Source organism: Zingiber officinale, chromosome 1B, assembly GCF_018446385.1.
Source record: "Zingiber officinale cultivar Zhangliang chromosome 1B, Zo_v1.1, whole genome shotgun sequence".
NCBI lineage: Eukaryota > Viridiplantae > Streptophyta > Magnoliopsida > Zingiberales > Zingiberaceae > Zingiber > Zingiber officinale.
The window spans coordinates 23,708,863-23,721,994 of NC_055986.1; the positions used below are offsets into that span (position 1 = coordinate 23,708,863).

The 13,132-nt window shown below is 46.6% G+C and overlaps 1 protein-coding gene across 1 annotated transcript; it reads right to left on the reverse strand.

Moving 5' to 3' along the window:
• Positions 1–10,102: 10,102 nt before the first annotated feature.
• On the reverse strand, positions 10,103–10,558 carry LOC122033622. The gene has a single exon (XM_042592724.1). The coding sequence runs from the start codon at positions 10,556–10,558 to the stop codon at positions 10,103–10,105; it is 456 nt and encodes a 151-aa protein (XP_042448658.1).
• Positions 10,559–13,132: the final 2,574 nt, after the last annotated feature.

The window sequence follows — 13,132 nt, forward strand, 5'->3', positions numbered from 1 at the left end:
ACTCCCCCTAAACATATGTTTTCTTCCTTAATTTTCAAGTTTTTCACATAAGTATGGGAGTAAAGATTTCTAACTTAAACCTACCCATTTCTCCCCTTTTGACACCATCAAAAAAATTGTACTAAACAATCATACACTATATGACATCAAGTATGACTAAATTTTGAGCAAAAATTTGACTTCAGAAAACAACAGTATATTGGAAGGCTGGTACCAATCGACTGGTAACTGATGCAGTCGACTGGTACATTTTGAAACTGAATTTTCAGCCTTTTGTAGCCATCTTCATAAATACATAAAAAATTCTAGAAAATTCAAAAAATTATGAAATTTTGAACACATATTTCTTATAATGTTATTTAACAAGAAAAAATATGTTTTCATGAAAATTCATCATATTTTTGATGTTTTGATAAAAACTCAAACACCTTGAAGATATGAAAGTTTGTATCAATTTTAGCCTTAGTTTTGCAATCATATATTTTAACAGAACTATACCACTATAAATAAATCATAGAATTGTTTTCAAAATATTTAAAATATTCAACTATGATCTATGGGCAAGATGTCCATTAATTAAACATTTACTTTCCCCATAGTTGGCCTATGATCACTAAAATTAATGCATTTCATAACTTATCAAAATGTCATAAGTATAAGTGAATTATTTATATCATCCTATCATCTCACATTTATATTTTGAAAATAATGCAAGTCATTGTGAGATGAGATAAAGGTAACCACTACTTAGCCCTCTTGATCATAAATCTCTATCAAGGCTAAATGCTCCCCCTTAAGGTCTCAAGTCAACCAATTTTCAAAGATTTAAATTATGATTTCAATGGTTGACTACCCCATAATCCTCTAACCCTTGAGGATTGATTTTGGCACCCAATAGAAATTCTTTCTAATTGGGTTAACCAAATATTCCTTGAGGATCCACTTTCTATCTATAGTTTTGGTTTTTGATTGCCCCCTAGCAAGTAGACAATGATAGGTCTTTTCATTGTTGGGTTCATTATATCCTAACCCATTTTTCTTAAAACTTGCCCTTTAGCTCCCAATAATCATATTTAGGATTTTAGAACCAATTTCAAATTTTCTAAGAGTATTGGTATGGTATTCTACCTTTTCCCTTAAGGCCTTATTTTCTTCTAATAAACATGAATCATTTGAAATTGTAGAAGAAGCATGCATATCATTGTCCTTAGAACACATGAATTCTAATTTTCCATTAAGCATGCAAATATCATTTTTCAAAGATTTGTTCTTTCTTTTTGCTTTAAACAAATCATCATTTGTACTTGCAATAATTTTAATTAAAACTTGGGGAGGTAGATTATGTACCTCACTTACCGAGAAGTCTGAATCTGAAGTTTGACCTCCCCCTTTACTTGAGCTCCCTTCTTCATCTTCACTTGAGCTCCTTCCTTCTTCTCTTTCGGATGAGGTGGAGGCAATGTCATCAACTCCCATTAATGCAAAGTGGGAGACATGATGTTCTTCTTCCTCCAATGAAGATGGATCATCCCATGTAGCCTTTAGGTTTTTAACCTTCTTCCCCTTTTCTTTTGACTTCTTCTTCTCTTCCTTCTTCTTTTCTTCTTTCTTCTTCAAGAGTGGACAATCATCCCTCATGTGTCCTTCTCCTTGGCAATTATAGCAAATGACCTTCCTATTTCTACTCTTGCCCCTTGAACTTCTCCTAACATGTGATTTGTTAGTAGAAAAAGATTTAAATGTTTTTCTCATCTTCCTTACCATATATGTCTCTTGATCGCTATCCATTGAGGCACTTGACTCCTCGGAATCGGAAGATGATGGAGATGGAGCTTTCTTCTTCTTACCCTTTCCTTTGTTTGCCACAAGGGCTACTCCTCTTGATCTTTCTCCATCTAGCCCTTCAACTCGTGTCTCATGAAGCTCCATCGTTAAAAAGAATTCATCTAGAGAGCTCTTCTCTAGGTCCTTTGAAATGTAGAACGAGTCTATAATTGAGCTCCATGTTGAGTTTCTTGGGAAAACATTGATGGCTTTCATTATGATGTCTCGGTTTGTAAGTGTCTCTCCTACACTTGTTAGTCCATTTAAAATTTCCTTAATTCTAGAATGTAAAATTGATACCTTTTCTCCTTTTTCAAGCTTGATATTGGAGAGTTGAGTTTGAAAGAGGTCTCTTCTTGCTAATTTTGCTTCCGATATCCCTTCATGAAGCTCCACTAGTTTCTCCCACAAGTCCTTGGCGCTTGTGTAGTTTCCAATCCTAGTCACTTCTTGTTGGGGAAGAACATTTAGTATGTGGTGCATTGCCTTTGAGTTTGCTAAATGCTCTTCCTTTTGCTTCTTGATCCATCTTGTTTTGTTGATTGTCTCATTGCATTCATCCTTAGGTGCTTCAAAACCACTTCTCATGATTAGCATTATATCAAAATCGGTATCAAAAAATACCTCCATTCTTTTCTTCCACCAAGAGAAATCTCCTTCGAATTTGGGTGAATGGATGCTTGAGCCGGCCATTTTGATAAGTGCTCTTCTTGGCGATTAGTCCGTTGAAGAGCGTCCTCACTCTGATACCACTTGTAGGGGATCAGTGGCCGACTTGAAGGGGGGTTGGATAGCTAGGTCACCCCCAACTTTCGATTCTTTTCTACAAGGTTAGTTTACACAAGCGGAAATACAAAAACTAAAGCAATAAAGATAAGCAAGAATACAAACGCTAACACAATTCTTTTACGTGGTTCGGAGATTGCATGCTCCTACTCCACGGTGTATCCTTGAGGTGGACGAACCCTTGATCCTTCGGTGGATCAGTCCCCAGCAATCTCCGGCTAGAGCTTTCTCCTTCTCGGTGGAGCAAACCTCTCACAAAAACTCTCTTCTTCTTTACAAAGATGAAGTTTAGGTTTTGGGAAGAAGAGAATAGACTTGGAAGCTTTGGGCAAAGACTAGGAGTTATTCAACAAGCATCAGTAACCTCCTTCATACCCCAAAACTTCCCTTAAATAAGTGGAGAGAACTGATTATCAAATCAACCCAACCCGACACCAGTCGATTGGCCCATGGACCAGTCGACTGATGTAACCGTTAGACATAGCCAACGGCTCTCTGTAGAAGCCATCTTTTGCCAACGGCCATATACTAGTCAACTGGTCATGGACCAGTCGACTGGTCCCCTTAGCTGACGAGCACAGAAGCATTCTGTGCTTTCTGTGAAATTGGATCAGCCGACTGGTCCCATGACCAGTCAACTGGTCCATTACATTCTCACACACTCATCCTTTCCGGAGCCACCTTTGAAGTCCTCTTCCTCGGCCTTCGTCCCTCAGATGCACCCGAGCCCGTGGCTCCTCTCCGTGACATCCTTCACGTTGCCTTGAAGTCCACTTCCCTCGGCTCCACTCCATTGCTCCTCCTCCGGCGGTCCCTCGGATGTCTTCCACATTATCCTTCACCGACTCAAGGATCTGAGCCCTTGGATGAGCTTTCCGATCTTGGTCGCACCAAGTTCCTCATGTGTTTCACCAAGTCCTGCAAGACTCAAACACATATCAAACACATATGAAAGCCTAACTTAAACTCTTTGACACACACATCAAAACCATGATCATACCGATCAAACTTGGGTCGATTGCACCAACACTTGTGTCCCGTCTACTCGACCGAGACTTCGTTGCATGCGTCCGCTCGGCCGGAACTCCTCTATGCTCTTATTACGTCCGTTCGACCAAAACATCAGTGTGCTAGTACCACGCCTGCTCGGTCGTGGTTCCATTGTGCCAATGTCAAATCCTGCTGCCTCGCCAAGCGGGTAACCGCTCGGCCTGGCTTCTGCACCTCGTCTCCTCCTCCATTCGGTGTCCAATAATCCATTAAGCGTCGGTCGTTTAACTTCTCCCCGTGTCGAAGGAGGTGGCGGATCGGGGCCTTCTCCCCCGGTCGGGGCATGCTTCGCCCGACCGGCCGATGCTATATGCATGTTGACCGCCTTAACTTTGACCTCCACCATGGTCGCAAGGTGGGACCCCTCATCATTACCTCATCACATGCCTCCCTCTCAAGTCTAGTCGAAGGAGGCTACAAGTCCGACTGACTGAACAATTGTCTAAGTAGTTTTTCACCCGATCGACCTTTAGCACTACTTGATTTCTGATCGGGATGTGACCACTCCCTATCGATCGGCCTGCTGAAGCTTGTCATTCGACCGTAGGTATGCTCTCTCAATTCGATCGGCATGACGAAGGTTTATACTTGTGAAAATCTTTTCTTGGGCTGTCTTGGGTGAGCGCGATCCTAGCTTACGTCACCCAGATTTCTGGGAAATCATGCAAATCTCTTCACATTAAGGCAAAGCGCGCCTCTATTCCCGCATTAAATGTCGACCCGTGGCGAGGCGCCACGTGTCACATCCGCTGCCGCCGCACGCCTGACATGACAGGATATCTGTTAGAATGTATACTAAAAGCCTAGCTTTTTGTATAAACATTTATTTTAAAATGAGAATCACATTGGTCAAATGTCTACATTTAGTTAAATGCAGTTATCTATTTAATTTATATTGTAAATAACATGGTGTGTGGTGTCACATAGAAGATCATGTTATCAGTTTCTTATAAATTATAAATAGAAGCACACAACCAAGATGAATTAGGACAAACCATTAGAATGGTTGTAGTGTAATTTGGTACTAATTTATCTTGACTATAAAATTACACTAGTACAATATGTGTGTATAGAGCAAGACCATTTGAGGTTGTTCCTTTTATACTGACTGCATATGTAGTGTTCAAAACCACTTATTTATTAAGGTGAGTTATGGATTAAATTGTAATTTAATTAAAATCTGGATTTATTTAATTAAGGGGATTTATTAGATTAATTACAATTTAATTAGAATTTAAATTTATTTAATGAGGGATATTCATGGGGTAATTGTAATTATTCATTTGACTCAGAATTTATTCATATAAATAGATTTAATTAATCGAGTTAGCCTAGAAATTTAGATTAATGAATTATATTAAGAAAATAGTAAGATACCAATATATAAAGACTTAGCATTTATATAATTTATGTATATAAACTATCCTTCTAAATATATAGAGCACACAAAATTAAATAAAATTAAATAAAAGATTAATAATCAATCACTATTCTAATATAATATATGAATTATATATAACATACCAATATATGATATATATAGAGAGAGTTTTGATATTGTGTGCGACGCGCAGTGCGCGACTGTGCGCGTCGCGCACAATATCGATTTTCTTTTTTTTTAATTATTATTATTTTTAATATTTTGAATTTAAAAAATTCAACATTTCCTTATATAAAATTTTAGTATATAGATATATCCCCTAAACACATTACAATACTCAGTAAATACTTAAATTTATTTCATTTTTAATTTTTCTTTTAACTAAATACTATAATCCAATTGGGAAGTCTGAACCCTAAAGGTAAAATCTTTAAAAAGAAAATTAGCTTAAAAATTATAACCTAATTCGGAAATCTGAACCCTAGAAATAAAATCTTAAAAAAAATTAATTATTTTTTTAATTCAAAATTAAAAAAATTAACAAAACACAGACATTTTGAATTAAAAAAATAATATTTCTTTATATAAGTAGCTAATACGTTACTGATCCTGTCTGTACGCTGAGTCGATGAAAGCTGGGGACGTGGCGCTCTCTGCTGCCTCCGGGTGATATCCGCAATGACGTGGACCTCCGGTGAACCTGCAACAAAGCCGGGCCGGGAAGGGGTTCCCGGCGACGACCCTCCGACGCTCAAGTCAGGCAACGGCGAGCTGAAGCAGAGGCAAAACAACGGGGCTGTGGCTATCGTAGAGAAAAACATACCTCCATCGAAGTCCGGAGGTCTTTATATAGGACCCCGGAGAGGCGCGTGTACACTTCCCGAGGCGTGCATGCTTCTCAAAGCATACCTCAGAATGGTTGTGTCAGAAAAGTGTGTCTAATGCCATACCGCAACTGTTCGAGCATATCTCTGCCACGACAGTGGAAACTTCCACCGTACGATCCCCGGTACAGCCCGGCCGCCGACCATGTTGATTGTCGGCGGCAGGTGTCTCGAGAATGATATCACTAGCTGCCCTTTTTGTCCTCTTCTAAGTCTTTTGTCTCTTACCGGGCCGGACGGGATGCCCGCTCGGCCTCTAGGGCTCTCGGGTGCGCATGCGCATCGGACCGGGCGAGAAGGCCGCTCGGTCAAATACTCGGACGGGAGTGCGATCTGGTTGACCTGCGATTCGGCCGAGCAGATCGGCCGCTTGGCACGACGGTTCCGCTATAAGGGAGCTTGTCAGCGTCGGAAGCTCGACCCGAGGTCGAGCTATCTACAGGCCGGCCGGGATTTACTCCGGCCGGTCGGCCAGGTGGCTTCCCCCCGCTCAGCCGGGACCTTGACTCCCTCGTGTCGTTGACCCCTCCCTATGTGGGCCCCTGATTCTTACCACCAGATCACGTGCCTTCCCTTCAAGTCTAGTCGAAGGAGGTTGCAAGTCCGACTGACTGGACCACTGGCCTGGTGACTTCACGGCCGCTCTGCCCCTGGCGTAAATATTTATCCGATCGGGCACTGTGCAGTGGATGATGTTGCTTGGCATATCACCCGCTGGCACTTGGCGAATACTAGTCTTACAGCCGTCTGTCTCGCCGACCCAGCGTCAGTCGATGCTGACGTCCCTCGGATTTCCTCGAGATTCGCGCAAATCTTGGCCATTAAGGCTGAGCACGCGCCCACACCTACGTAATGGATGTCATTAAATGCGCCTTACGGGGTGACGCCACATGGCCAGGCAGCCGTCATCGCCTACTCGAGCTGTCAGGCTCGAGGTGACCCCTGGTGCTTTGAATTCAACGGTTGGATGCATTCCTCGGATCCCGTGCCCTGGATCGGACGGTTCCGACCGTTCGAGCCCAACCTTTATAAGGCCGCCTCCTCTCTTTCCGCCGCTTCTGCTTTATCGCGCCCGTGTTTTCGAAAGCTCCTGCTCTGTTCTCCAGCGAACCGGTTCTCCGCCTTCCGGCCATTTGCTCTCTTCTCCGACCATCTTTTTTTTTCTGTAAGAACTCTCTGCCCGTTCCTTTTTCGTTCCCTTCGCACTTTTCTTCGCATTCCGGTTTGTGCTTCGTTGGCACTGTTCTGCTCACCTCCTTCGTCGCCTTTTCTATTTTTCCTTTGCTTCGCATTCTGGCGATAATGACCAGTTCCTCTGTCCCCTCTCCCGGCCTTTGGTACCAAATCATGGAGAGTCAGTTTGATTCGGGGGATGCCTTTAGACTGATTAATACATATGACATCTCTGCTGACCATAAACTCATTTTGGCCGAGTCATCCGACCGGCCATATGACCCACCGGCCGAGACTGTTACCTTCTTCGGCGACCAATTTGTAGGTGGCCTTAGGTTTCCGATCCACCCATTCATCTTAGAAGTTTGCAATTATTTTCGCATTCCGCTTGGCCAGCTCGTGCCTAATTCCTTTAGGCTGTTGTGCGGCGTAGTTGTGCTTTTCCGGGTGCACAATATTCCACTCAAACCTCAAATCTTTCACTATTTTTATTACCCCAAGCAATCCGAGATCGGCACCTTCCTATTTCAATCACGGATCGGCTTGGTCTTCTTCAACAAAATGCCTACTTCCAACAAGCATTGGAAGGATCACTTCTTCTTTTTGAGTTTTCTTGAGCCGCCACCCTTCCGAACCCAATGGCTAACTTGGTTGCCGCCTCCCCCCGACCTGAAAAGGTACCGGACCGAACCTGCCTTTCTACACGTGGCTAATCTGCTGGCCGGGCTGAAGCTGGACATACATAAGTTGTTGCCTAAGGGGATGATGTATCTATTCGGGTTAAGTCTGATCCGAACACGGCTTCCGAACGGCCCGCGTAAGAAAGAACCTTCTCTCCTTCTCTTTGAGTCTAACTGATTTTTTTTCTTTCTCGCAGCTGAGACCATGATGAAAGCGGTGGTGTTCGGCAAGCTGAAATGCAAGGCCGCGGAGATAGAGGCGGCTGCCGCGCAGGAGGTGGAGAAACTGGGCCTCACCCCGATCGGCTCTCATGAAGGTGAGAGTGAAGAGGCACAGATGGCGGGCGAGGCGTCTGCCGCTCGGACGGTCACCACAGACGCAGTTGGGGAGACCGCTCCACTGAGTGCGCAACCGGCCACTCGGCCCGAGGAAGCCGGCTCTGATGACGATGAACTCCCGTTGGTCAGCCGTAAACGTCGCCGAACGGGAACCCCCACCCGCTCGGCCACCTCTGCCGTTCACGTGTCCAAACTGATGGACGATCCTCTAGCTCCTGCGTCTGTGGAAGCGTTGTCGTCCGACAGGACTCTATCTCAAGGAGACTGGCCTTCTGACCCCGTAGCGGCTCAGCCCCTTACCTCACTTCCTCCAGCCCACCGGATAATCCAACGATCTCTTATTCGCTCTGAGCAGGTCGGACAATCTTCTACCCCATCTGCGTCCGCTCAGTCTACTCCGAGCCGGCACAGGACGATCAAGGTTTTCCTCCACCTACCAACAGAGGAATATTTGCAAAAGGCTGAACAGCCGTCGAGCCCCGAACACTTGATAACAATTCGGGGGCCCCTCGCAAAAGTCTGGGAGGACGCCCGAGCGCGCGTGGGCGTGATGCCACCTGGGCTACTCGGCAACAACTATCTGCAACAAATTACCGGGGTAACTCTTACAAGCCTTTTCTTCTTATCCCCCATTCGATATTGACTATTCTTTACATTTTTAACCGAATCACAGCATTGGATGGAAAGTATAGCGGTCTGCCACCGCTTAGCTTTCCTCGAGGAGGAATTCAAAAAACTCAAGGTCTCTGGTGGGACTCCTCTTCAAGGCCCTTCTTACGCTAAGCTGAAGGCCGATCTGGAGAAGACCAACAAACTGCTGGAGGCCGAGCGACACAGATCCTCGAGCTTGCAGACCATGGTGGACCGGCTTGAGACCCAGGTCAAGACATATGACAAGAAGATCACATTGGCCACCAACAGGAAGAATTAGGCCATCACCGACCTGGAGGCAAAGAATGCTAAGGCCCGGGCACTCGAGGTGAAAATCAACGAGTTAACCGACCTGCTGACCACTGAAAAGGATGGAAGCTCAGCGAAGGTGGCCACTCTTCAGAGTGATCTGAAGACCCTTCAAGATGCATTAGAGGCCTCCCGAGCTGCCTTCAAAGAATATCAAGATTCTGAACCGAGCCGGGTTGCTATCATGCAACAGAACTATATCCGCTCGGAGAAGTTTGTGGAGAAAACCTGCGATCGGCTCGTCCACGCATTTGAGTTAGCAATTACTGTCATGGCCGACTACCTAAAGACCAAGGGTCGGCTTCCTAAGGACTTCACTATTCCCGTCCGGGATCACGCTGATCTTCTAACCATGATTCCGGATGAGATTTTTAATTATCTAGAGTGAAGTCGTGGCTTATGTACTGTCCGTTCGGCCTATCTTGTCTTGTACGTTCGCCTTTTTTGGCTTAATGAACTTTCCTTATTGCTCTTCTACTGTGTGTATCTGTGCGAGTTATTCGCTCCTTTGATCTTCACCGAGTTCGTGGGAACATCTTTTGATTTCTGAACTGCTGCTCGGCAATCGAGTACAAGACCACTTGAGTCTTGTACTCTGGGATTTAACGTCGCCGCTCGACGGACTTCGGGTCGGGGGGTTTATAGTCGCAGGTCCGACTCTGGAATTTAACGTCACCGCTCGACGGTATTCGAGCCGGGATGTTTATAGTCGCCGGTCTGACTCAGGGATTTAACGTCGCCGGTCTGACTCAGGGATTTAACGTCGCCGCTCGACGGTCTTCGGGTCGGGGGGTTTATAGTCGTCGGTCTGACTCAGGGATTTAACGTCGTCGCTCGACGGTCTTCGGGCCGGGGGGTTTATAGTCGCCGGTCTGACTCTAGGATTTAACATCGTCGCTCGACAGTTTGATGGAGATTGTCGTTCGGTGGAAATCGGTTTATCCTTGTGCTTTGTGATTCTATTCCTGCGGCCAAAGGGTACAGGAGAACGAAAACTTGCTTAAATGATTACATTGGCGCACCTTTCACCCAGCTTGGTACCGCTGAAGATGGTTCGCACTCCATGGTCGTTCCAGCCGTCGCCCGTCTTGATCTTCGAGATAGTAGGCACCCGATCTAAGCTTTTCAATGACCTTAAAGGGGTCGGCCCATGGGGCCTCTAGCTTACTCACATCGCCGACCGACTTTACCTTCTTCCATACTAGGTCATCGACCTGAAACACTCTGGGGATTACTCGCTTGTTATAATTCCGCCTCATCCTTTGTCGGTATTCCATTAGTCGGGCGACTGCTTTGGCTCGCTCCTCGTTAATCAAATCCAGCTCTAGCTGTCTCCGTTTGGCGTTGTCCTTGTCGTAGTCCAATATCCGCTCGGACTCTACACCGACTTTGACTGGGACGACCGCCTCTCCTCCATATACCAAGTGAAACGGAGTAACGCCCGCTCCCTCCTTTGGAGTCGTGCATATAGCCCATAGCATGCCCGGCAATTCATCCACCCAGCTTCCCCCTATATGGTCGAGCCGAACGCGAAGAATCCGAAGGATCTCCCGATTGGTGACCTCGGCCTGCCCATTGCTTTGGGATATGCTACAGAAGTGAAGTACTGCTGAATGTCGTACCCTTCGCACCATGCTTGGAGCTCTTGACCGGCAAACTGCCGCCCATTGTCGGACACGAGCCGTCGGGGAATGCCGAACTGACATATTATGTTTTGCCAGATGAACTTCTTGACCATCTACTCGGTTATTCTCGCGAGCGGCTCGGCCTCGACCCATTTTGAGAAATAATCTACTGCTACCAATAAGAACTTCCGCTGCCCGGTCGCCATGGGAAAAGACCCTACAATATCCATACCCCACTAGTTGAACGGGCAGGATACCATAGATGTCTTCATCTCCTCCATTGGCCGATGGGAGAAGCAGTGGTGTTTCTGGAAGGAAAGGCAGTGGGCGCCGGTCCGGGCGGCATCTTCTTGAAGGGTCGGCCAAAAGTACCCCGCTAACAAGATCTTCCTTGCCAGCGAGCGACCACCTGGATGTCCTCCGCAAGATCCCTGGTGCACTTCCTTCAATATATATTCCGCATCCTCTGAGCTGATGCACTTTAGCAACGGTCAGGAGAAGGCCTTCTTGTAGAGCTGGTCCCCTATGAGGGTGAACCGACTGGCTCTTCTTCTCAGTATCTGGGCTTCCTCCCGATCGGGAGGTGTAGTTCCAGAGCGTAAAAATTCCGTTATGCACGTTCTCCAATCGCTCGGGAATGTGAGGCCCTCCATTCTGTCGATGTGTGCCACCAAAGATACATGCTCGATCGGTTGCTAGATGACGACCGACGATATTGAACTCGTGAGTTTAGCTAATTCGTCTGTCGCCTGGTTCTCCATTCGGGGAATCTTCTGTATGACAACTTCCTCGAAATTAGTTTTGAGCTTCTCGAAGGCGTCCGCATAGAGCCTGAGCCGTGCGTTGTTTATTTCGAAAGCTCCTGAAAGCTGTTGGGCGGCGAGCTGAGAGTTCGAGTAGAGGGCCACCCGACCGGCCCCCACATGTCGAGCAAGGTCGGAGCCTCCGAGAGCGAGGACTAACACGAAAGTAAGCTTCTCGAGACCAGTGTAGCGGGATTCGGCATCCTTCAGAATGTGACTCAGAAAATACACCGGCTGTTCTTCGCCGTCTGACCGTACCAACGCCGAGCCAACAACATGCTCGGTCGATGATAAATAGAAGCGGAGTGGCTCGCCGATAATTGGCTTGGCTAATACAGGCAAAGAGTTCAGATAAACCTTCAAAGCTTCGAACGCCCGGTCACATTTTTCATCCCACTGGAATTTAGTAGCTCGGCGCAGAATCTTGAAGAAGGGCAAGGCTCGGTCGGTCGTCTAGGAGATGAATTGCGATAATGTTGTTATCCGACTGGTGAGACGCAGAACTTCCTTAAGATTTCTAGGTGGCGGCATATCCTGCAATACCTTCACCTTGCTAGGGTTCGCCTCAATGCCACGCTCGGTGACGATGTATCCCAGGAAGCGTCCGCCTTTGGCTCCGAACAGACACTTCTGGGGGTTCAACTTGACTCCGTACGTTCTCAGCGTCCGGAAGGTTTCTTCTATATCTGCACACAGATCGACTGCACGAAGTGATTTAATGAGTATGTCATCTACGTATACCTCCAAGTTCCGCCCGATCTGCTTCCGGAACACCTTGTTCATGAGCCGCTGGTACGTCGCTCCGGCATTCTTTAGTCTGAATGACATCACATTGTAGCAGTAGGTGTCATCCGCCATAATGAAGCTGACTTTCTCTTGGTCTTCCCGGGCGAGCGGCACTTAGTGGTAACCCTGATAAGCATCTATCATGCATATCAGTTCGCACCCGACAGTTGAGTCCACCATTTGATCAATCCGGGGCAGCGGGTAAAAATCCTTCAGACACGCCTTGTTCAGGTCACGGAAGTCAATGCAGACTCTCCATTTGTTGCCAGCCTTAGAGACTAGCACCACATTTGCTAGCCAGCTTGGGAACTGTACCTCGCGTATATGGCCGGCCTCCAGGAGCTTCTCGACTTCCGCCCGTATGATGACGTTCTGCTCGGCACTATAGTCCCGCTTTCTTTGCTTGACGGGGCGAGCATCCGGCAGGACATGTAGCTCATGCTGCGCGACGCTCGGCGAGATTCCTAACAGCTCGTACGTCGACCACGCGAAGACGTCGTGGTTTTGTTGGAGACATCTGGTCAGCTTCTCCTTCTGGCTTGCCTCCAGGTCAGAGGCTATAAACGTCGTGGCCTCCGATCGGGCGAGGTGAATCTGTACCTCCTCCTTTTCTTCATAAACAAAAGTAGGCGACTTTTCAGTTATAGCGTTTACCTCGATACGAGGGGCCTTCCGAGCGGACCTCGACTCGGCTCGCACCATCTCCACATAGCAACGCCGTGCTGCCAACTGATCGCCTCTAACTTCTCCCACTTAGTTTTCCACGGGGAACTTGATCTTCTGATGGAAAGTTGAGACGACAGCCCGGAACTCGTTGAGGGCCGGTCGACCCAAAATGACG